The 24,818-nt window shown below is 47.9% G+C and overlaps 1 protein-coding gene across 1 annotated transcript in view; it reads right to left on the bottom strand.

Moving 5' to 3' along the window:
* Positions 1-24,665, bottom strand: part of LOC119970996 — a 56,452-nt gene extending 31,787 nt beyond the window's left edge. The window contains exons 1-2 of the mRNA XM_038806120.1: positions 24,609-24,665; positions 20,883-21,119 (exon numbers count right to left, since the gene is read on the bottom strand). Of these exons, the coding sequence (XP_038662048.1) occupies positions 20,883-21,119; positions 24,609-24,654 (283 nt within the window). The 5' untranslated portion in view covers positions 24,655-24,665. The remainder of the gene's footprint in view (positions 1-20,882; positions 21,120-24,608) is intronic.
* Positions 24,666-24,818: the final 153 nt, after the last annotated feature.

Below are 24,818 nucleotides of genomic sequence, written 5' to 3'. Positions count from 1 at the left end.
CTATTCACAATCTGTGAATACTTCTTTCTGCAGCACCATTCGATGCTGGGTGATCTGGTGAATGAACATGTGTTTGACACTTACTCAGAAATATTTCAAACTATTCTGATATAAACTGTGAAACATTATTTGACAACAACACCTCTGGAACCCCAGAAATTGCAAACCAATGTCTCAAAATGTTGGCATTTGTGATATTTGGCGTAGACTCAACATTTATCCACTTTCTCTAGCTATCGACCAAAATGAAGTACTCTTTCACTTCAAAGAAATTGACACGTACTCATTCCCATGTTTTTTTTTGGTGTTTGACTATGGAATGTAAGGAACATTGGATCATTTGTCATTCTGAAATATGCTTCACAATTTTCCACAAATTCTTCAATGGATACCAAAAAAGGTTTCTTGCTACTGCTTCAACACAGTTCTCAATGAAGTTCCTCTGACACTCTCTTTCTCCCTCTCAGAGGAATAATGACTCTTAAACTCCATTGGAGACTGTCTCAGTTCATTTTGACACGTGAAATACTCCTGCCATCTTCACACTCTTTAGGAAAGCCAGTTGTGACATAATTGAGCACTTTACTGAGCATCACACCCTTGTGAGTTTCTTTACCGGTATATCTGGCAGACATTGGGCATCATTTGTGCATGTAAAGTAATTCACAAGTAACTCAGTGGATATAAATGAATATCCCTTCACAGGATATCTCAAAAGAACACTTGCATTGGCTTGATCTGCTGATTTGCGATATTCAATAGCAAACTGAGGCCACATTTAGAATACTATAAAAGATAAATCATCATTGAAGGCAGTAGAGAGGAGGTTTACCGGGATGATCCTGGGTATGGGGGGATTGTCACAGGAGGAAAGATTAAATTGGTTGGATCTGTACTATGAGTTTGGAAGAATGAGAGGTTATATTATTGAAATATATAAAATCCTTGGGGATTAGAGACGGTAAACGTTGGGAAGATGTTTTCACTCGTGGGAGAGGGTAGGACCAGAGGCATAGTCGCAGAATAAGGGAATGCCCATTTAAGATGGATTTGAGGAAAACGTTCTTCCCTTAAAGAGATGAAAATCGTTGGAATTCGTTACCCCAGGAAGCTGTGGAGGATGCATCCTTGTACATTTTCAAGGCTGAGATCTATAAGTTTAAAAAAAATAAATTTAGAGTGCCCAATTATTTTTTACAATTAAGGGGTAATTTAGCATGGCCAATCCACCTACCCTGCACATCTTTGGGTTGTGGGGGTGATACCCACGCAGACACGGGGAGAATGTGCAAACTCCACATGGACAGTGATCCAGGGCCGGGATTCGAACCCGGGTCCTCAGTGCCGTAGGCAGCAATGCTAACCACTGTGCCACCGTGCTGCCCTTAGATTTATAGGTTGTAATCTCAATATTTCCCCACTTGCTTTGGCTATCGACCATTCACCAATTCCGGGGAATTAAAGATTGTGAGGATGAGGCAGAAAAGTGGACTTAGTGAGTGTTAGATCAGCCATGATCTTATTAAATGGCGGAGCAGGTTCGAAGGATTGAATGGCTTCCCCCTGTTCCTATTTCTTACAGTCTTATTTGATCCTCATTTCTCAAATACCACTTTGTGCTCTCTTAGCACCTGTCATGTGAGAGTACCTTTAAGAAATGGATGTTTATCAAACTGCTGCAGTGATGTCAGTGCGTGGGTAGAGCTGAGCTGTGACTGCTTTTATATCCGCTTTGAGCAAAAATCTGGTGTGTGTCAGTGTGTTTTTGGTTTTGTTTTCAGAAGTGGATAGCTACATTCAAAGCAAGCAGCTGTATAATGATCTCTCTCTACAAGCTAAGGAATGTCTCCAGATCATTGATGATTTCAAAGTAATACCTGTTTCTGTAGAGAATTTAAACCTGCTGTCTTTCTATACAAAGGGTCTTTTGGACTTATGGATGTTGTTTGGAAAGTTATGAAGGGTTATTTATAGAATATTGCATCTGTGAGAATTATTGGTGTTGATAGTTGTTAAGATGTTTACTGTGGGTTTATAAAGTGTTAACTGGCTTCATAAATAAACATGGTTTTGTTTTAAAAGTACTTTAGATCGTTGTTGCATCACACCTGTAGAGTGGGCCATGTGCTCCCCATAACCACAATCTATTAAAAGTCGTGGGTCAGGTGAACTCCATGATACACTTTGGGGGTCTCTCAACCCTGGCCCATAACACACCTCCTCAATAACAGATTTACTCTTACTGATTTCTTTGGCAAATAACTCGGCCCAGATTAATCGTAGTTTCTTAACCCAATTCTTCTCTATCAAAGAAACCTTGTTTCAATCTGAACCTTAAGATTTCTTCTGCTCTTGTCAGGAAATCATGGCAACATGAAAAATCAAGGAAATTTAGTCATTTGGATTGTGTTCTATTGGTTATATCTTTCTTAAATGCTGTTTAAAAATGGAAGTTGTGTAGTGGCAGGGACAATTTGGCTAGGTTAATGGAACTTTGGATATATTGATTAGCCTAGCAACTCTGTAAACAGATGTTGCCCAAGGAAAGTTGGTAAAAATGGAAAAGAGAATATCAAGGGCTTGAGTAAGATGTTAGAGGTTCAAATGAGGAGGCAAGGTGTGAACTTTACAATTACTTTCTCAAAGCTGGACTCACAAAATGAAGGGAGTTCAGTGTGATTTCTCAGGAGGTTAGTTCAGATAAGGGAAGATCAAAAGGCAAAATGGTATATTAGGAGCAAATTTAACTGAGATCACAGCCCATAGAAGGAAAAACTGTTTGAACTTCTAACAAGCTGTCTCTGTGGAAATGCCTGCTTGAACAACCAGTTGCTTCGAATCAGAAGCAACCCCGAGAGATATAACTGCCTGGTGTGGTCATTGTTACTGGATTTTGCCTATAATCCTTATAGGCTGTTGTTTGGGAGGATTCTCTCTAAAGTTGGGGTTTGGAACTGTGTAAATTTATGGATATTGTGCTTAGCCGTTGAGTTAGTTAAATGTATTTCTAGTTGACTTTCTTGTTATCTATTTCACTGTTCAGCAAATATTTATTTTATTTTAAGTCATCACAAAGACGCCTGGCAACTTTCTTTGATTTTCACATAACTTTGGTTTTCTATCCTCTGCACATTCGAAGATTTCCAGCTTTAGATCCACCCTAACTTCGACCTGGTCCATGGCTGTCAGCAGGAGCTTTACCACCACATGGAGCATCACTGCTTCCTCTCCCCTGCAAGGAGTCCAGATGTGACCTACGTTCCTGCAGGGATAACACTACGGCTGGAAATTGGGGCATTGAAATGGTTACTGCCGACTATGGCTCTGGAGAGAGCATAGAGAGGATGTACAAAAATGTTGGTGGGACTGGGGAATCCCAGCTGTGAAGAGAGACTGGGGAATCCCAGCTGTGAAGAGAGACTGGGGAATCCCAGCTGTGAAGAGGGACTGGGGAATCCCAGCTGTGAAGAGGGACTGGGGAATCCCAGCTGTGAAGAGGGACTGGGGAATCCCAGCTGTGAAGAGGGACTGGGGAATCCCAGCTGTGAAGAGGGACTGGGGAATCCCAGCTGTGAAGAGGGACTGGGGAATCCCAGCTGTGAAGAGGGACTGGGGAATCCCAGCTGTGAAGAGGGACTGGGGAATCCCAGCTGTGAAGAGGGACTGGGGATTCCCAGCTGTGAAGAGGGACTGGGCAATCCCAGCTGTGAAGAGGGACTGGGGAATCCCAGCTGTGAAGAGGGACTGGGGAATCCCAGCTTTGAAGAGGGACTGGGGAATCCCAGCTGTGAAGAGGGACTGGGGAATCCCAGCTGTGAAGAGGGACTGGGGAATCCCAGCTGTGAAGAGGGACTGGGGAATCCCAGCTGTGAAGAGGGACTGGGGAATCCCAGCTGTGAAGAGGGACTGGGGAATCCCAGCTGTAAATAGGGACTGGGGAATCCCAGCTGTGAAGAGGGACTGGGGAATCCCAGCTGTGAAGAGGGACTGGGGAATCCCAGCTGTGAAGAGGGACTGGGGAATCCCAGCTGTGAAGAGGGACTGGGGAATCCCAGCTGTAAAGAGGGACTGGGAAGGCTGGGGTTGTTTTGCTTAGAACAGAGAAGGCTAATTGAGGTGTACAAAATAAGAAGGGCCTAGACGGGTCAGACAGGAAAGATCTGTTTCCCATAGCAGAGAGGTCAATTAAGAGAGGGCACAGATTAAGGTGATTGGTAAGAAGATCTTTGCACCCAGAGAGTGGTGGATGTCTGGAATTCACTGCCTAAGTTCATGGTTGAGACTGAAATGCTCACTCATTTAAAAGGTACCTGGATCAACATCTGAAGGGCTGGAAGCTGCAAGGCTTCGAACCAGGAAGGTGGAATTAGAATGTGTGGCTAGTTTGTTCAGGCTGCACAGACTCAATGGGCTGAATGGTCTCTTTCTGTGCTGTAACCTTTCCATGGTTCTATGGAAACTGTAGCGTCTACGTTTCTGATTCTGAGACTGTGACCTTGGCTAAAATGACCAGGATCTTGCTGAAATCCAGTGGAGCTCTCCTGCTCTCTGTGTTGTGGCCTCATCGCAAGCCTCCTCCTATGTCAGCTTATTCATTTTCCTCAGAAACTTGGCCAGTATTTCATTGTCCTTTGGGTGTCCTATGAATGTTTCTCTAAGGTCAGTTTCTTTTCTTTTTTGATATATTTTTATTGATATTTCCCAGTTTTAACAATTTTTAGAGTAACAGCTCAATCTATGGTGTACCTGGTATTTATATATAAAGTTGTTTCTTATTTGCAGAGATATTTGACACGTGGTGTCCCTGTCTGCCTTCCGCCCAACCCCCTCCCCTCCCTTCCCCGCATTGGTAGTTTAATTTTCCCTCTTAGTGCTGCCTTCTGCCCTGGGCGTCACACACTGTGCTCCACTCCAATCTGTTGCGGTTTTTAGTTGTTGTCTTTGCGGGGTCGCCTCCCTTTTTCCCCATGTTTCATTCTGTGATTCCTTTGGGTTCCCGCCTCTCCCGTTACCCCTCTGCTTCTTTCCATTGTGTGTGTCCTCATTTGTTTTCCCCCCTCCTTCATTCCCCCTGAAGTGATATGCATGAACAAGTGTATGTGTAAATATATATAGGCTCCGACCAGTAGGTGTCAGGCAAGTAGTAGCACGTGACACTGTAGCCTGGGGAGGAGTCTTGAAGAGAAACCACTAATTTGCAGTTGTTTCCTACCCGCAGCTTATTATACTAAAATAAAATTAACTAGTCTTGAACTAGATGCTCTTTAGTACGCTGACAGAGTAATTGGCTCTGTACAAGAACAGAAACACCTCCCTCCCCCCTTCCTAGTCGCTACTGACCTCGAACAGTTCTTGGAACAGGCTGATGAACTGCCCCTACGCTTTGTGGAAGCCCTCGTCCGACTCTTGGATGGTGAACTTGATCTTCTCCAGGTGGAGAAATTCCACCAGGTCTGCCAGCCAGTCTGCAGCTGTGGACGGTGCAGATCGCCAGCTGAGCAGGATTCTCCAGTGTGTGACTAAGGAAGCAAAAGCCAGGGCGGCCGCCCTCTTCCCCATGTGTAGTTCTGGCTGGTCCGATACCCCGAAGACTGTCACTCTCGGGCACGGCTCCACCCTCACCCCCACAATCTTGGACATTGTCTCAAAGAAGGATCTCCAGAACCGAGAAGTTTGGGGCAGGCCCAGAACATGTGGGTGTGGTTGGCTGGGCCACCCTGGCATTGATCGTATTTGTCCTCCACCTCTGCTAATTCAGCTTCGCTCCAGAGTCTCCAACCCACTCCCGTACCCAGTTCGTCTTCCCATTTCCGTCTGGCTTTGTCCAGTGGTAATCTTGCCCTGTCCAGTAACCACAGTTGTATATGTTCCCACAGTTCCCCCCCTCCTTACTGTCCGTATTTATTAGACCCTCGAGTAGCCCTGGGGTACTTTGCTGTCTCCTTGCAGAGAAAGTATTTAATTTGAAGGTGCCTGAGCTCCTGTCCCATGGGCAGGTCCAGGTCCTCCGTCGGTTTGCCCAAGGTAGCGAGTCTTTCCCCGATATAAAAGTCCCTGACCGCTCGAGTCTCCCTGTCCTGTCTCCATTTTTTCAAGGTGGTGTCAAGCATGGCTGGGGGGAATTTGTGGTTGCCGCAGATGGGGGATGGAGGACATCTCGGTCAGACCGAAGTGCTGCCTCATTTGGTTTCAGGGTGGCTATCGCCACCGGGCTGGACGGGGAGATGGGAGCACTGCCATGGCGAGGACACACTCACACACGCACGCACACACAAAAGCCATAATCATTTTGTCTACCTAATGGAAAAAGGCCTTGGGGATGAAGATCGCTATGGATCTGAACAGGAAGAGGAACCTCGGCAGTATGTTTATTTTGATCATCTGCACTCTCCCCGCCAGGGAGAGCGGGAGTGCATCCCATCTCTGTAGGTTATTTTTAACTTCCTCCGCCAGACTGGTCAGATTCCACTTGTGGATCTGTGTCCAGTCCCGGGCTATCTGGATCCCCAGGTATTGGAATTTGTTTAGGGCTAGTTTGAATGGTGGTCCCTCCAGCTCTCTCCATCCCCCATTCGGGTTCACCGGGAATGCCTCGTACTTGCCCAGGTTGAGTTTGTAGCCCGAAAAGGCTCTGAATTCTCTCAGAAGTTGCATTGTTGCTTTCAGGCCGTTCTGTGGGTCTGAGATATAGAGGAGTAGACCATCCGCATTGACCGACACTTTGTGCTCTCTGCATCCTCTTTGTATACCCGTCCAGCTTTTTGCATCTCACAGAGCAATCGGCAGTGGTACAATTGCTAGGGCAAACAGGAGCGCAGACAGTGGGCACCCCTGCCTTGTGCTTCTGTGCAGCTGGAAGTATTCAGAGCTGGTGGTGTTGGTCCGAACGCTCACCTTGGGGGCATTGTACAGGAGTTTCACCCACGGGGTCAATCAAAGAATAAAGAACAAAGAAAAGTACAGCACAGGAACAGGCCCTTCGGCCCTCCAAGCATGTGCCGACCATGCTGCCTGTCTAAACTACAATCTTCTATACTTCCTGGGTCCGTATCCCTCTATTCCCATCCTATTCATGTATTTGTCAAGATGCCCTTAAATGTCACCATCGTCCCTGCTTCCACCACCCCCTCTGGCAGAGAGTTCCAGGCACCCACTACCCTCTGTGTAAAAAACTTGCCAAGTACATCTCCTCTAAACCTTTCCCCTCGCACCTTAAACCTATGCCCCCTAGTAATTGACCCCTCTACCCTGGGAAAAAAACCTCTGACTATCCACTCTGTCTATGCCAGGCAACATCCTGGTAAATCTCTTTTGCACCCTCTCTAAATCCTGGCCCCAGCCCAAACCGCACCAGTACCTCAATGAGGTACTTCTATTCGACTCTGTCAAAGGTCTTTTCTGCATCTAGGGAGACGATCACCTCTGGTGTTCTCTCCCCAGGTGGGGTCATTATTACATTTAGCAGCCGCCTGATGTTCAGTTAGCTGCCTACCCTTGACAAAGTCCATCTGGTCGTCTGCGACCACCTCCGGTATGCAGTTCTCCATTCTCTTGGCCAGGACTTTCGCGAGTATCTTCGCATCTACATTATGCAGTGAAATGGATCTGTATGATCCACATTTCGTTTGATCCTAATCTTTTTTGGGTATCGGCAATATCGAGGCCTGTGTTTGGGTAGGAGGCAGGGTGCCCCTCGCTAGTGAGTCTGCAAACATGTCCTGGAGGTGTGGGCCAGGGCTGGTGCAAATTTCTTACAGAAATCCACCGGGAACCCGTTGGGTCCCGGCACCTTCCCTGCCTGCATGGAGCTGATTGCTCTTCATGTTCACTCCCAGACTGATTGGTGCTTCCAGCTCCCCCGTCTATTGTCCCCCATGACTGGCATGTCCAATCCATCGAGGAACCGTTATCTCTACCAAAGAGTACTTATCTCCACCACCATCTCTGAGATCCAGGACTTTCGCGAGTATCTTCAAGTCTACGTTGAGCAACGAAATGGATCTGTATGATCCACATTCTGCTGGGTTTTTTTCTTTTCTGGCTATCAGAGATATCCCTGTTGGGGTGTTTGGAGGTGTACAGCCCTCGTTAGAAGGTCACAAACATTTGGTTGCCCTCTTTTTGCTCGATTACCAGTTTGCCTCTGGTATTCTTCACCTGGGCTATTTCCCTCGTGGCTGCCTGCTTTCTCAGCTGGTGAGCCAGTAGGTAGCCAGCCTTTCCCCCATGTTCATAGAAGGTCCCCCGTGTCTGGCAGAGTTGGTGCACTTCTTTCCTGGTGGATAACAGGTTAAAGTCCATTAGTTTTTTCCTCTCCACCAGAAACTCTACAGTTGGGGTCTCAGAGTAGTTTCTGTTGACCTCCAGAATGGAGTCGATCAGTTGTTGCCTGGCTGCCCTTTCTCCCCTGTCTCTACGTGCCTTGTAGGTTATAATCTCTCCCCTAATCACCACTTCAGTACCTCCCAGAACGTAGAAGATGAGACTTCCCCATTCAGGTTATTTGTAACATACTCGCCTATGGCCGGTGATATGTTCTGGCTGAAGGCCTTATCGGCCAAGAGGTCCGTGTCCAACCTCCACGTGGGGCATTGGGCACGGCCTGTCTCCAACCTCACATCCATTATTGTGGGGTGTGATCGGAGAAAACTATGGCGGAATATTCCACCCTGACTATGTTAGGAATCTCCGTTTTCCCCACTGAAAAGAAGTCTACCCTCCAATACGCTTTGTGAACCGGCGAAAAGAACGAGAATTCCCTCTCACTGGGGTGTAGGAGCCGCCATGGGTCCACCGCCCCATCTGCTCCATAAATGTTGCCAGTTGCCTAGCCATGCCTGTCATTTCCCTCGATCTGGGGTTCAATAGGTCGGTCAGTGGGTCCAAGTTGCCCCAATGATCAGTCGGTATGTGTCAATATCGGGGATTTCCGCCATGGTCTTTTTTATGAAGCCTGTGTCGTCCCAGTTGGGCGCGTACACATTTACCAGTACCTCCAGTGCCGTGTTTAGGGCACCGCTGACCATGGCGTACCATCCCCATCGCTGCAAACCTCATACTGTTGCTCATCAGTACAGCTACTCCACTAGCCCTCGTCTCATAACACGAGTGGTTTGTTTGTCCCACCCAGACCTTTCTTACCTGCCGTCAGTCCTTCTCCCTCAGGTGTGTCTCCTGTAGGAAGACTATGTTGGCTTTCAAACTTCTCAGATGGGTGAAGTCTCTGGATCTTTTCACTGGGCCGTTAAATCCCCTGACGTTCCAGGTGATAATCCTGGTGGGGGGTTTCTGACCCCCCGCTCCTACGGAATCAACTGTACTTACCTGTTGGACGCGCCCCTGCACTCCGGGGTTTCCCTTTGTTAGGGGGCCGTCCAAAATGGCTGCGATCACTGTTCTCACCATGAGGTCAGACACCTACCTTCCAGTGTTTCCCTCTGTTCAGGGACCCTCCAAAGTGGCTGCTTGTCTCCTCAGCCTGCACCTTACCTGCCAAAGCCAATCCAAAAACCAACTCCTTTTTCCCGTCCTGTTCTTTTTATGTTCCTTTCAATCACCTCCCCCCCCTCCCCCAGTCATTTTGATCAGAGCGAGGCAGCACAGTCCTTTGCAAACGTATCCACTGTCCAATGAGTCTCTGTTTCTTTAGCGATCTTCCTCTGATCAGCCTTTATCGTTGATTTGCCTGCCCCTTGCCCAGGCCGCCGGGGTACTGAGCTAGTGCTCTTTGTTCTAGTACGTGTCCTAGAGCCTGGCTGGGAACAGCATACCAAACCGCACCCAGGTTTTGTAGAGGGCTGACTTTCCCTGGTTAAGCCCTGCGTTTGCCAGATCTGTCCCAATGTCCTGGTAAAGTCAGATTCTGTGTCCTTCCCAGATGCTCGCTCTAGTCTGTCTTTCCCAGCCGCAGGATCTTCTCACGACCCTGATATTTGTGCAGTTTTGTGATGATCGCCTTCGGCTGCTCCCCGGTCTTGGGTTTTGGCCTGAACGACCTGTGTGCTCTGTCCAGCTCTGAGGGGTTGGGGAAGCCACTTCTCCTGACTAGGTTACCCAGCATTTGAAAGACGTAGCCCGTCGGATCTCTGCCCTCAATGCCTTCTGGCAGGCCCACAATCTGAATATCCTGTCGTCGGAACCTATTCTCTTGGTCCTGGACTTTCCCCTTTAAGTTCCCTTGGGCTACCACCAACGTTTTCACTTCCGCTTCCCGCGCGATCCTGTCGCTCAGGTCCGTCGAGGCTTTCTCCAGGTCGTGGATTGTCCTCTCCTATGGCTCCACTTTCTCCCCTGCTGTCGATTGTCTTTTGTATGGTGACCATTGCCTCTGTCACGGCCACATTGACCACCACCTGGATTTCCATCCTGATCGTCTCTATCATGGTGGTCAGCTCCTTCATGCGGAAGTTCTTCCACCCGTCTCCAGGTGGTTGGGGGGGGGGGTGAGGCTGTTGCTCGGGTCGTTGGTCTCCCTCTCTCCTGGGTAGCTGGTGCCCCTTCGCCTCGCGGGTTCGCCATCTAATCTGCCTGCTCCTCGGGGCCCTTTCCGCCAGTTCTGCCGCCCCTTTGACCCCTCCAGCTCCCGTTTGCTGCCATTTTTAAAAACAATTATTTTTATTCTCCTCCTTTTTCACATTTTCTCCTGAATTTGCACCCACCAACAATAAACAATAATCAGTAACAAATATGTCAATCCCCACAACAAGAACAACAATCCCATCCTCCCACCAACCCCCAAACATTCGACCGCATGTTTACATAAACAAATGACAAAAAAGAATCAGGGATTACCCATAGTCACCCTTAATACACACAGCCCCCCTCCCCCAACCCTCCCACCCATCCACCCAATTAATGTTCGATGTTATCCAGTTCTTGAAAGTGCATGATGAATAATGCCCATGAATTGTAGAACACCTCCATCCTTCCCCTCAATCAAACTTAATCTTCTCAAGGGTCAAGGATTCCAACAGATCCCCCCGCCACGCCAGGGCACAGGGTGGAGAGGCTGCTCTCCAACCCATGGCAGCCGGAATGGCAGCCCCCCCACCCCTGCTCCCAACCCCGGCCGTAACACCACAAAATACTCACTCTTGTCTAAATTTAGTTTGTACCCCGAGAAAGACCCAAACCTTGAAGCAGCTCCACTATTCCTCCTAGCGACACACTCGGTTCCGACACGTATAACAGCAAATCATCGGCATATAAGGGCACCTATGCTCTATCCTCCCACCCCCCCCCCCCCCCACTCCACACCATTCCTTTCCATACCCCCAAACTTCTTAATGTGATGGCCAACGGCTCAATCACGAGTGCAAACAGCAGGGGGGACATAGGACATCCCCGCCTCGTCCCACGGTGGAGAGAAAAGTTTTTCGAGCTGATGTTGTTTGTGCCGACACTCACCCTGGGCTCCTTATGTTAAAGCTTTACCCAGTTCACAAATCTTGGTCCAATCCCAAACTGCTCCAGCACTGCCATCAGGTAGCCCCATTCTACCCAGTCAAACGCCTTCTCAGCGGCCAATGCCACAACCACCTCTGTTTCCTTCCCCACTGCCGGTGCCACAAAGACGTTCAAAACCCTCCTAATGTTCGAAAAAAGCTGCCTCCCTCTCACGAACCCCGTCTGATCTTCACCTATCATCTTCGGGAGGCACTCCTCCAGCCTACCTGCCAGTACCTTCGCCAATACTTTGGCGTCCACATTCAGAAGCTATATGGGCCTATACGACCCACACTCCGTCGGATCCTTATCTTTTTTAAGCAATAGGGAAATCGATGCCTTCCCCAAAGTTTGTGGCAACACCCACTTCCCTATCGCCTCTTCAAATATCCCCACCATCAGTGGTGCCAGCTTATCCTTGAATTTTTTATAATATTCCACCGGAAACCCATCCGGCCCTGCCACCTTCCCGGACTGCATCTTCCCAATCGCATCATTTATCTCCTGCTCCACTATTGCTCCTTCTAATGTAGCCCTGCCCCCCTCCCCTAACCTCGGGTACTCCAACCCATCTAGAAATTCCTGCACCTCCCGGAGTCCCCCAGGTGGTTCTGTCCTGTACAACCTCTCATAGAATTCCTCAAAAATCTTGTTTTTAATCAGCTCCGGAGCCGCCATCAACTTCCCTGCCCTATCCCTCACCTGCACAATTTCCCTTGCCGCTGATTCCTTCCGGAGCTGACCTGCTAATGTACCTAACATGGCCTTATCTCCATGTTCATAAACTGCACCCCTTGCTCGTCTCAGTTGGCGCACCGCCTTCCTGGGAGATAGTCGGTCAAAGCTCGCCTGTAGTTCCTTCCTCTTTTCCATCTTTGCTGGGTCCCCATCTTCTGCATAACTCCTATCTACCTCCAACATCTCATCTATTACCCTCTGCCGCTCCAACCTCTCCTCTTTGTCCACCCTGGCCTTAAAAAAAATTACCTCACCCCTCACCACCGCCTTTAGAGCCTCCCAGACAACTGCCTTCGACACCTCACCCGTACAGTTGAAACCTACATATTCCTTAATTATCTTTTCAATTTTCTCACAGAACACTTGGTTCCCCAAAAGCCCCACATCCAGTTTCCACCCCAGCCTCTGCGCTACCCCCTTCTCCAGTACCATATCCACCCAATGCGGAGCAGGATCTGACACTGCAATTGCCGAGTATTCCGACCCCTTAACCCCAGACAGCAAAGCCTTCCCCACCCCGAAAACATCGATCCGTGAGTATACCTTATGGACTGCCGAGAAAAACAAATACTCCCGCTCCCTCGGGTGCAGAAACCTCCAAGGGTCCACCCCCCCCCCCCCCCCATTTCCACCATTAGCCCAGCCAACGCCTTCGCTCCCCCACCCCACCCCCCCTGATGGGACCAGCGAGCGCGGCCGTGACTTGTCCACCCTTGGCTCCTGCACCAAGTTCCAGTCCCCACCCCCCCACAATCAGCTCGTGTCCAAGTCGGGGATGGCCCCAAACACCTTCTTTGTGAATCCCACATCGTCCCAATTGGGACCGAATACACTTACCAGCGCCACTAACCTCCCCTCCAGCACCCCTGTCACAATCACATATCTACCCCCCTGATCTGCCACTACCTTCTCTATCTGGAAGCGTACTCTTTTGCTGACCAGCACCGCGACCCCACGAGCCCTTCCATCAAATCCAGAGTGAAGCACCTGACTAACTCAGCCCTTTTTAAGTCTCACCTGGTCCTTCACCCTCAAGTGAGTCTCCTGCAGCATTGCCACATCGGCTTTCAGACTTTTCAGATGCGCAAGCACCCTTGACCTCTTGATCGGACCTCCTAGCCCTCTCATGTTCTACGTGACTATCCTAACTGGGGGTCTCTCACCCCCCCCCCCCACACCTTTCTTATCCACCATCATCATACCACTGGGCCCTGCCCCATGAGCCTGACCCGCCCCTATCCATTATTAACATGAAACCCCTTCCCCCCCCTCCCAAAAACCCCCCTACATTTCCCCTTGAAAAAATATCTCCCAGCATCAATCCCTCCCCCACCTCTCGCTCGCCTGGTAAGACCATAAGACATAGGAGTGGAAGTAAGGCCATTCGGCCCATCGAGTCCACTCCGCCATTCAATCATGGCTGATGGGCATTTCAACTCCACCTACCAGCATTCTCCCTGTAGCCCTTAATTCCTCGCGACATCAAGAATTTATCTATCTCTGCCTTGAAGCCATTTAGCGTCCCGGCCTCCACTGCACTCCGCGGCAATGAATTCCACAGGCCCACCACTCTCTGGCTGAAGAAATGTTTCCGCATTTCTGTTCTGAATTTACCCCCTCTAATTCTAAGGCTGTGCCCACGGGTCCTCGTCTCCTCGCCTAACGGAAACAGTTTCTTTGCGTCCACCCTTTCTAAGCCATGTATTATCTTGTAAGTTTCTATTAGATCTCCCCTTAACCTTCTAAACTCCAATGAATACAATCCCAGGATCCTCAGCCGTTCATCATATGTTAGACCCGCCATTCCAGGGATCATCCGTGTGAATCTCCGCTGGACACGCTCCAGTGCCAGTATGTCCTTCCTGAGATGTGGGGCCCAAAACTGGACACAGTACTCCAAATGGGGCCTAACCAGAGCCTTATAAAGGCTCAGTAGCACATCGCTGCTTTTATATTCCAACCCTCTTGAGATAAATGACAACATTGCATTCGCTTTCTTAATCACAGATTCAACCTGCATGTTTACCTTTAGGGAATCCTCGACTAGCACTCCCAGATCCCTTTGTACTTTGGCATTATGAATTTTCTCACTGTTTAGAAAGTAGTCTATGCTTGGATTCTTTTTTCCAAAGTGCAAGACCTCACATTTTCTCACGTTGAATTGCATCAGCCATTTCCTGCACCACTCTCCCAAACTGTCTAGATCCTTCTGCAGCCTCCCCACTTCCTCAGCACTACCTGCCTGACCACCTAACTTCGTATCATCGGCAAACTTCGCTAGAATGCCCCCAGTCCCTTCATCCAGATCATTAATATATATGGTGAACAGCTGTGGCCCCAACACTGAACCCTGTGGGACACCGCTGGTCACCGGCTGCCATTCCGAAAAAGAACCTTTTATCCCAACTCTCTGCCTTCTGTCAGACAGCCAATCCTCAACCCATGCCAGTAGCTCACCTCGAACACCATGGGCCCTCACCTTACTCAGCAGCCTCCTGTGTGGCACCTTATCAAAGGCCTTTTGGAAATCCAGATAGACCACATTCACTGGGTTTCCCTGGTCTAACCTACTTGTCACCTCCTCAAAGAATTCTAACAGGTTCGTCAGGCACGACCTCCCCTTACTAAATCCATTTTGACTTGTTCTAATCAGACCCTGCTCTTCCAAGAATTTAGAAATCTCATCCTTAACGATCGATTCTAGAATTTTACCAACAACCGAGGTTAGGCTAATTGGCCTATAATTTTCCATCTTTTGTCTTGATCCTTTCTTGAACAAGGGGGTTACAACAGCGATCTTCCAATCGTCCGGGACTTTCCCTGACTCCAGTGATTTATGAAAGATCTCAACCAACGCTTCCGCTATTTCTTCAGCCACCTCTCTCAGAACTCTAGGGTGTAGCCCATCGGGGCCAGGAGATTTGTCAATTTTAAGACCTTTTAGCTTTTTTAGCACCATCTCTTTTGTAATGGCAACCATACTCAACTCAGCCCCCTGACCCTCTATAATTTTTGGGATATTACTCATGTCTTCCACTGTGAAGACAGACGCAAAGTACTTATTAAGTTCTCCAGCCATTTCCTCGTCTCCCATCCCTAGCCTTCCGGGATCAGTTTGAATTGGCCCAATGTCTACTTTGGCCTGTCGTTTGTTTCTTATGTATTGAAAGAAACTTTTACTATCATTTCTTATATTACTGGCTAGCCTGCCTTCATATTTGATCCTCTCCTTCCTTATTTGTCTCTTTGTTAACCTCTGTTTGTTTTTGTAGCCTTCCCAATCTTCCGATTTCCCAGTGCTTTTGGCCACTTTCTAGGATCTCTCTTTTTCTTTGATACATTTCCTGACCTCCTTTGTCAGCCATGGCTGTCTAATCCCTCCCCGGATAATCTTTCTTTTCTTGGGGATGAACCTCTGTACAGTGTCCTCAATTATGCATACAAACTCCTGCCATTTTTGCTCTGCTGTCTTCCCCACTAGGGTCTGCTTCCAGTCGATTTTCGCCAGTTCCTCTCTCATGCCCTCGTAATTACCTTTATTTAACTGTAACACCATTACATCCGATTTTGCCTTCTCTCTTTCAAACTGCAGACTGAACTCAACCATATTATGATCGCTGCTTCCTAAGTGTTCCCTTACTTTAAGATCTTTTATAAAGTCTGGTTCATTACATAGCACTAGGTCCAGAATAGCCTGCTCCCTTGTGGGCTCCATGACAAGCTGTTCCAAAAAGCCATCTTATAAGCATTCCATGAATTCCTTTTCTTTGGATCCACTGGCTACGTTATTTACCCAATCCACCTACATATTGAAGTCCCCCATGATCGCCGTGACCTTGCCTTTCTGACATGCCTTTTCTATTTCCCGGTACATGTTGCGCCCCTGGTCCTGACCACTGTTAGGAGGTCTGTACATAACTCCCATTATGGTTTTTTTGCCTTTGTGGTTCCTCAATTCTACCCACACAGACTCCACATCATCCGACCCTATGTCGTTTAGTGCCATAGATTTAATTTTGTTCTTAACTAACAAGGCAACCCCACCCCCTCGGCCCACCTCCCTGTCTTTTCGATAGGTTGTATATCCTTGGATGTTTAACTGCCAGTCCTGAACCCCCTGCAGCCATGTCTCTGTGATGCCTACCACATCATAATCATTCACGATGATCTGTGCCATTAGTTCGTCTACTTTGTTACAAATGCTACGAGCATTCAGGTAAAGTACCTTAATGCTAACTTTATCATTACAGATATTGGAAGTCCTAAGATGTCCAAAGTTATCCTTCCTTTTTGTTGAATTCCTAGTCTGCATCAAGCTTAAATCCACCTGCCTACATGTTTAAAGTCCTACTGACCACCCTATTTATCCTCTTCGCTAGAACACTGGTTCCAGATCGGTTCAGGTAGGCCCATCGAAACCTGCTATCCAGGCTCCAATGTCCACAGCCCTCCTCTCACCTCACCTCCGTTCACTAGCCGACTTTAGTTAGTTAGCGTGGGTGGCTCCCCCCGCCAAGATATACCGCCCTCTCCCACCCAGTCCCAGAGAAAGAAAAAACAAACCCAACAATCCAACCCATACAATTCACTAACATAAGATTTAACCGTCGCAACACAGAATGCCAATCAACCAAACCATTAACTTGAACTCTGTAACAATGTGAAGAGAAGTAAATTACAATACACATCAGTAAAAAGAAAGTTGTAGCATTTATACATTTTCCAGCTGCCCATACACAGTCCACAGTCTCTCTTCCAGTTCCGCTCTTCACGTCTGTCCATTAAGGGCTTCGGCCTTAATGACCGATGAGCTCGGTCTGGCTCGAACCGGGAGGGGTTCTCACCCTCCCCTATCATCTCCACCAACTTCTTAGCAAAGTATTGTGTTGGCCTTGGGCTCTCTGCCCTTCGGGCAAGCCCACAATTCTCAAATCGTGCTGCCTTGAGCGGTTCTCCAAGTCTTCGAGCTTTGCTCAGTGCCCTCTGTTGGCCTCCACCACCCTCCGCGGCTCGTCCCCCATCGAGGTGACCTGGTCGCTGTGCTGTGACACGGCCTCCTCCACTTCCTTCATCTTCTCGCCCTGCTGTCTCACCTCGGCCGATGTCTTTGCCACAGCCACCCTCACTGGGGCGATTGCCTCCTCCACCAATGACTTCAATGCAACCACCGTCTCCTTCCTCAAGGCCTCCAAGTGCCTCGTGAACTGTTTTTCCAGCTCCACCGCCATCACCTCGGTCATCTTCTCCACCGTGAGTTGTGCGGCCCCACCATGCGGTTCGGCTTCCGCCATCCTGTCAGCGCTTTTGCTCGTCTTCTCATTCAGCGGCGAACCCGCGTTTTCTCCTTTCTTCAATGCTGCTCTTCGCATCCTTTAGCGGCTTATTGTTTTTCCTTTCTTCCCCCTTCCACCTCCTGTCCTTCATCAATCTGAATTTTCTTTTTTTTTTGAAAAAAAAACAATTTTTCTTCCTTCACACAAAAAAAGGCGAAAAAGGGGAGAAAAGAAAACTTTCACCAAACTTCCTTAAACCTTCTTTCTCTTCTCCTTTACATTCCCCCAGAGTTCCCCTGGGACCAGGCTTCAGCGTTCTTTCTTCCTCCTAGGTGGGAGCCATCCGATGTGGGACATCCCACCTACATCGCGCCCTGGCCTCCGGCCTGCTGTCTCAGCCTCCTTTTAGCTCCGCCCCCACTGATCCGACCTCTGCGCGCGCTGGGCCCAGTGCCTCAGCCCCCGTCGCCCAACACCCGCGCGGGGTTCTTCGCTGGTTTTTAAACCGGCCCCGCTAGCTGCCCGTGACGGCCCCAAAGGCCGACGATAGTCGGGGGGTGAATGATGACTCGGGGAAATCCCCGAAAGCACTGCAAATCGTGGCCACCGGCGGGAGCTCTGCTCGCATACGCCACCGGAAGTCGTTTGCTGCCATTTTTGTGTGGTTGCTGTCCTCTTGCCATTGAGGTAAATTTGCCTTGGAATTTTTGGGTAAAATTCACCTAAAAGTGCCTATTTGGCTCTGTTCTGGAGGAGAGCCATCTGATGTGCATCCGCTCAGCACATCACCGTCACCGGAAGTCCTAAGGCTGATTTCTAAGTTTGTGCCAACCCACAGTGATGAAAGACTTTCTTTAATTGGAGAATGTAATCTGCAAAAATCTCACTTAACAACTGTTTCTTTCCATGCAATGCAACTCACAATGGCATTTCATTCCTAATTGTGCCATAATCTGAGTCCAGAATCTCATGAATTTCAGGATAGTCCACAGTATGGGGGTCTTGTGGGCAACATGGGTTAGACACCACCCGAAAACCCCCCAATCCTAGGGGTGGCACGGTGGTGCAGTGGTTAGCATTGCTGCCTACAGCGCTGAGGACCCGGGTTCGATTCTGGCACACTGTCCGTGTGGAGTTTGCACATTCTCCCCGTGGGACTTTGCACATTCTCCCCGTGGGACTTTGCACATTCTCCCCGTGGGACTTTGCACATTCTCCCGGTGTCTGAGTGGGTTTCACTCCACAACCCAAAGATGTGCAGATTAGGTGGACTGGCCATGCTAAATAATTGGGTACTCTAAATTTATTTCTTTTTTTAAATCCCCAAATTCCAGAAACTAGCGAACCTGGTCAATGACTGGACCAATAGTCAGAGAACCAGGGGGTTTACAGCACAACAAGAGAACCTTCGGCCCACTATGTATGTGCCGGCCATCAAGCACCTTCCTATTCGAATCCCAATTTCCAGCACTTGGTTCGTAGCTCTGTGTGCTATGGTGTTTCAAGCGCTCATCTAAATGCTTCTTAAATATTATGAGGGTCTCTTCCTCCACCACCTTTTCAGGCAGCGAAATTGCAAGCTCCCATCACTCTCTGGATGAAAAGGTTTTCTCACAAATCCCTCTAAATCTTCTGCCCTTACCTTAAATCGATGCCCCCTGGTTATCAACCCCTCCACTGAGGGTAAATGTTTCTTCCTATGTCCCTCATAATTTGTACACCTTAATCAGGTCTCCGCTAAGCCTTCACTGCTCTAAGGAAAACAAGCCCAGCATAACCAGCCTCTCTTCATATTTGTGACGCTCCAGCCCAGGCAACATCCTGGTGAATCTCCTCTGCACCCGTCAGATCCTTCCTGTAGTGTGGTGACCAAAACTCTAGCTGCGGCCTAACCAGTGTTTTATACAGCACCATCATAACCTCCCTGCTTTTATATTCTATGTCTTGGCTAACAAAGGCAAGTATCTCATATGCCTCCTTAACCACCTTATCACCCTGTCCTGTTGCCTTCAGGAACCTATGCACATGCATCCCAAAGTCCCTCTAGTCTTCTGTACTTCTGACTGGTGTTCTATTCCCTGAAATGAATCTCCAGTGGTACTGGTACCTGGAGTGCAGATTTTGGACTACTTTGAACTGGTCTGAATTGATTTTTCCTGAAACATTTACTTTATCTTCATCTCCGATTTTATTCATTTTCAGCCAAATGTGTAACCTTCATTTGTGATTACAGGGTCAGGGTTGAATTCCCCCATTGTCCAAAATAGGTCTTCAAGCACCATTTTTTCAGGATATTACTGTGCTGGGTCACTATGTAGCTGAACATCAATCCTTCAAATTACTCAAACTTCCACAAGATCAACTGTGATGAATGTGATCATTTGTTATATGTAATTAGTGGACTAAGGGTTAAAAGCCTGGGTCAGTGTGTGTGTGTGTGTGTGACTGTGGCAGTAGTGTTTTTAAAGAATCCTGGTTTGAAAGGTTTCGGGAGCCTTGGATGCAATTAAGGCACCGTAAAAGCTTGGGCTAATGGAGTTTTGCTTGGATTAAGGGGTTCCTTGAGGAATTAATTAGATACATTGTGTTTCAGCTTGGTAAAATGATGTTATTACTGGGAGGAGCTAAAATACAAGGCATTTTTCAGACAAGCAGTTTAGTTGAGTTTTAGATTGTGATGTGAGCAGAAGTCAAGCATCTTCTCTCACTGCAGTTCAGTTAGAGATATGACTGAGGCCAGAAGCAGAATTTTTCTGTGAACAGGATAGGCAGTTTCAACAGTGAGTTGAGACAGACAGGAGTTTCCAGTTGGTTGGAAGATGGAAGTGAAATCATGAAGACCGATTCTTTGTTCAAATCTTTCCAATTAATGGGCACTTTAGCATGGTCAATCTACTTACTCTGCACATTTTTGGGTTGTGGGGGTGAGACCCATGCAGACACGGGGAGATGAAGACAGATTCTGAAGACTTCAGTTACACATCCTGCATTGCCCTGACAGGGAGGATAAGGTCTCTTTCCTTAAAGCACTGTCTAACGATCTTTCTTTCTCAAAGCAGAGTATCCAGCCATCTCTGTACAATGGGTATTTCTGAATGCTAACTGTATTAGAAAGTGGATTGAGAGCTGAGCCGGTTTGAGTGGGACTAAAGATAGCAGATAAGGGTTAGTGTGTCACTGTACTAATTAGCATTGTTTCAGGGGTAATTGTTAGTTATTTTTCTTATGTGATGTTAAAGATATTTTAGGAATAAGGTTTGTTTTAATATACCATATCTCTATTTTGTGTGAAATTACTCCTGGAGCAAGGTATCCTTTGCTCACAGTATTACAAAATTAAAATAAAATATTGGGGTTCCTGTCCAGTATCCTGGTCACTGTTGGGGTCTGGGTCCGTGACCGTAATAGCACAACTTGCTTTCTTACCTGGTCTCCAGCTGGAGGTACTCAATCTCCACCCCAATGTGTTTGTACACTCCAGCCCGGCATTGAAAGGGGGTGGATGCTGTTTGATTGATGGACTGGCTTCCTGCTCAAGCTCCTGACATTGGCGCTGGTCCACGATGCTTACCGGAAGAGTGTGGCGCTGGTACATCGCTCGCCGCTGAGGGGTGATGGAGGCCAGTCGACAATCACTACACTCACTTTCCCATGCAAACTGGTCTGAGATAATAATAATAATCTTTATTAGTGTCACAAGTATGCTTACATTAACACTGCAATAAAGTTACTGTGAAAAAGATTCGGACAGTGACAGAGTGAGAGCCACCTTGCAACTGGGCACAGAATTGACCGAGGGTTCATGCGGGGAGGAAATAAATTGGGTCAGAAACACACAGATTCTCACATCAACCGAGTGAAATTGATTTGAGCAAATGCTGATCACTATCCTCAGCAAAGTGGTCTGGGAATAAGGAACAAAGATTCATGCGAATTTACCATGGTTTACTGAGTAAGAGTCAACATATGGTAGCATGGGAGAGATGCTCCACATACATATACAGCCTGAAGCAAAATGATAGAACAATGCTAATGCTGGAAATAAGAAACCTACAAGACAGGAGCAGAGTAGATTGAAGATTTACACTTGGAGACAGAGAGTATGGCTGAAGTATTAGAATAATAATCTTTATTGTCACAAGTAGGCTTACATTAAGACTACAATGAAGTTACTGTGAAAAGCCCCTAGTCGCCACACTCTGGCGCCTGTTCGGGTACACAGAGGGAGAATTCAGAATGTCCAATTCACAGAGCAACACGTCTTTCGGGACTTGTGGGAGGAAACCGGAGGAGAGACACAAGGAGAATGTGCAGACTCCGCACAGACAGTGACCCAAGCCGGGAATCGAACCTGGGACCCTGGCATGGTGAAGCAACAGTGCTAACCACTGTGCTACCATGCCACCCAAATGAATACTTTACATTCTGTCTGAACCGAGAAGAAGATGCTACCCAGGCCAGTGAACGTAATTCAGATACTAGAAGTGTTTAACTTTGATTTGGGAATACACACAGACACAGGTATTGGATAGCCTGCCTGTATTTAAAATTGATGAGGTGTAAAGTCTGGAGGAAATTTATCCGAGGAGATGTATCCAAGGTTCCAGAGAGAAGTGACAATGGAAATTGTGGAGGCCGTGGCCATAACTTTCCAATTTTGCTTTGACTCAGGTGTGGTGCCAGAGGGCTGGAGAATTGCAACCATCACTCCCTTCTTTACGAAAAGGTACAAAAATCAGCCCAGCATTTAGAAACCAGTCAGTGTAACCTTGCTGCTGGGCAAATTTCTAAAGGCAAATTAATTCATGGGATGTAGGTCAGTATTTATTGCCCATCCGTCATTGCCCTTGAGAAGGTGGTGGTGAGCTGCCTTCTTGAATCGCTGCAGTCCATGTGGTGTACGTACATCCACAGTGCTGTTAGGGAGGGAGTTCCTGGAGTTTGACGCAGCAGCAATGAAGGAGCGGCGATATATTTCCAAGTCAGGGTGGTGAATGACTTAATAATAATAATCGCTTATTGTCACAAGTAGGCTTCAATGAAGTTACTGTGAAAAGCAGCTAGTCGCCACATTCCGGCACCTGTTCGGGGAGGCTGGTACAGGAATTGAACCCACGCTGCTGGCCTTGTTCTGCATTACAAGTCAGCTGTTTAGCCCAAGGTGCTAAACCAGCCCCACTTGGAGGGGTAACTCCAGGTGGTGGAGTTCCCAGGTATCTGCTGCCCTTGTCCTTCTAGATGGTAGTAGTCGTGATTTGGAAGGTGCACCTTAAGAAACCTTGGTGAGTTACTGCAGTGCATCTTGTAGATGGTACACATGGCTACCACCATTCGTCGGTGGTGGAGGGTTTGAATGTTTGTGGAATGGGTGCCAATCAAGTGGGCTGCTTTGTCCTGGATAGTGTTGAGCTTCTTGAGAGTTGTTAGAGCTGCACCCAACCAGGCAAGTGGAGAGTATTCCATTACACTCCTGACTTGTACCTTGTGATGGTGAACAGACTTTGGGGAGTCAGGAGGTTAGTTACTTGCTGAAGGATTCCTAGCCTGTGACCGACTTTGGTAGCCACAGTATTGATGTGGCTAGTCCAGTTCAGTTTCTGGTCAATGGCTACTGCAGAATGTTGATAGGACGGGTTTCAGTGATGGTCCCCGTTGCAGCTTAGCCTTCCTCCTCACCATGCACACGGTAGAAATCAGGGCAGTTCACAGTGCTCCAGTGAATCATCGCCAAGGAACTAAAGATGAAGCCATTAAAATTTGTATTAATTATACTCAGCACTTTAAGACAGGCAGGAAGCAGAGAAGGATTATGAAGGCAGATTACATCATTTTGAGGCTGGTTTATTGAGAAATAGGAAACACAAGTAAAATAACTCAACGAGTTACTTCCGGTGACACTTGACACAGGGCCTCAAAGCAAAGGAGAAAGAGAGCGAAAGACAAGACAAAGGAAAGGTCAAGGGAGCAGAATCTCTAAATCCCCAAAATACATTTTACTCTTTACATTTTGATGGTATTATGACCGGTACAGGCTTGGGGGGCCGAAGGGCCTGTTCCTGTGCTGTATTGTTCTTTTTTCTGTTTCAAACCCTGTGCTGTACCTCTCCTGATAGTGTTTGATGGGGACAGTGTAGAGCAAACTTTACTCTGTATTTAACCCCGTGCTGTACCTGTCCTAGGGGTGTTTGATGGGCCAAGTGCGGAGGGAACTTTACTCAGTATCTTACTCTGTCCTGTACATACCCTGGGTGTGTTTGATGGGGAAAATAGAGAGGGAGATTTACTCTGTATCTAACCCAGTGCTACATCCATCCTGGAAGTGTTTGGTGGGGTCAGTGTAGAGGCAGCTTTATTCCGTATCTAACCCGTGCTGTACTTGTCCAGGGAGTGTTTGATGGGGACATTGTAGAGCAGGCTTTACTCGATATCTAGCCCTGTGCTGTACCTGTCCTGGGAGTGTTTGATGGGGAGAGTGTAGAGGGAGCTTTATTCTGTATCTAACCCTGTGCTGTACCTGTCCTGGGAGGAGTTTGATGGGGACAATGTAGAGGAGGCTTTACTCGGTATCTAGCCCCGTGCTGTACCTGTCCTGGGAGTGTTTGATGGGGACAGTGTAGAGGGAGCTTTACTCTGTATCTAACCCTGTGCTGTACCTGTCCTGGGAGTGTTTGACGGGACAGTGTAGAGGGAGCTTTACTCTGTATCTAACCCTGTGCTGTACCTGTCCTGGGAGTGTTTGATGGGAGAGTGTAGAGGGAGCTTTACTCTGTATCTAACCCTGTGCTGTACCTGTCCTGGGAGTGTTTGATGGGAGAGTGTAGAGGGAGCTTTACTCTGTATCTAACCCTGTGCTGTACCTGTCCTGGGAGTGTTTGATGGGAAGTATAGAAGGAGATTTATTCTGCATCTAACCTTGTGCTGTACCTGCCCTGTGTATGGATCCTCTCTGCCCCCCCCCCCCCACACCCTTCCTCGCTGCTCCCCCTTCCCCCCTCACACCTCTTATCTCTGATGCCCCCCCCCGCCCCCCGACCCCTCTCCATCCTTGACACAGCAAAACTCCAGGGTCATTCTGAGTTGACAGTTAAAGAAGAATTCCTACAGTATTGGACACTCCACTTTAATGCTGTGATTCCCACTCGGATACCGTACCGTATTTCTGACCTGGAGCTGACATCCGACCCCAGCGACAGGTCATTGCTTCGAACCAGGCTGCCTGGAATTGAAGACAAGCAGACATCAGTGGAGGGCCTGAGAAAACATGCTTTATCATAGAAATGAGGGCTTCACTTGATGTAGCATCTTTAATAATCTCAGGTCCCTCATGGTTACTCAAAGCACTTTCTCAGCATGAGCCTACGT

Source organism: Scyliorhinus canicula, chromosome 9 (assembly GCF_902713615.1).
Source record: "Scyliorhinus canicula chromosome 9, sScyCan1.1, whole genome shotgun sequence".
NCBI lineage: Eukaryota > Metazoa > Chordata > Chondrichthyes > Carcharhiniformes > Scyliorhinidae > Scyliorhinus > Scyliorhinus canicula.
The sequence above is the reverse complement of the archived record's forward strand: the minus strand, read 5'-3'. Positions and strand labels throughout refer to the sequence as shown.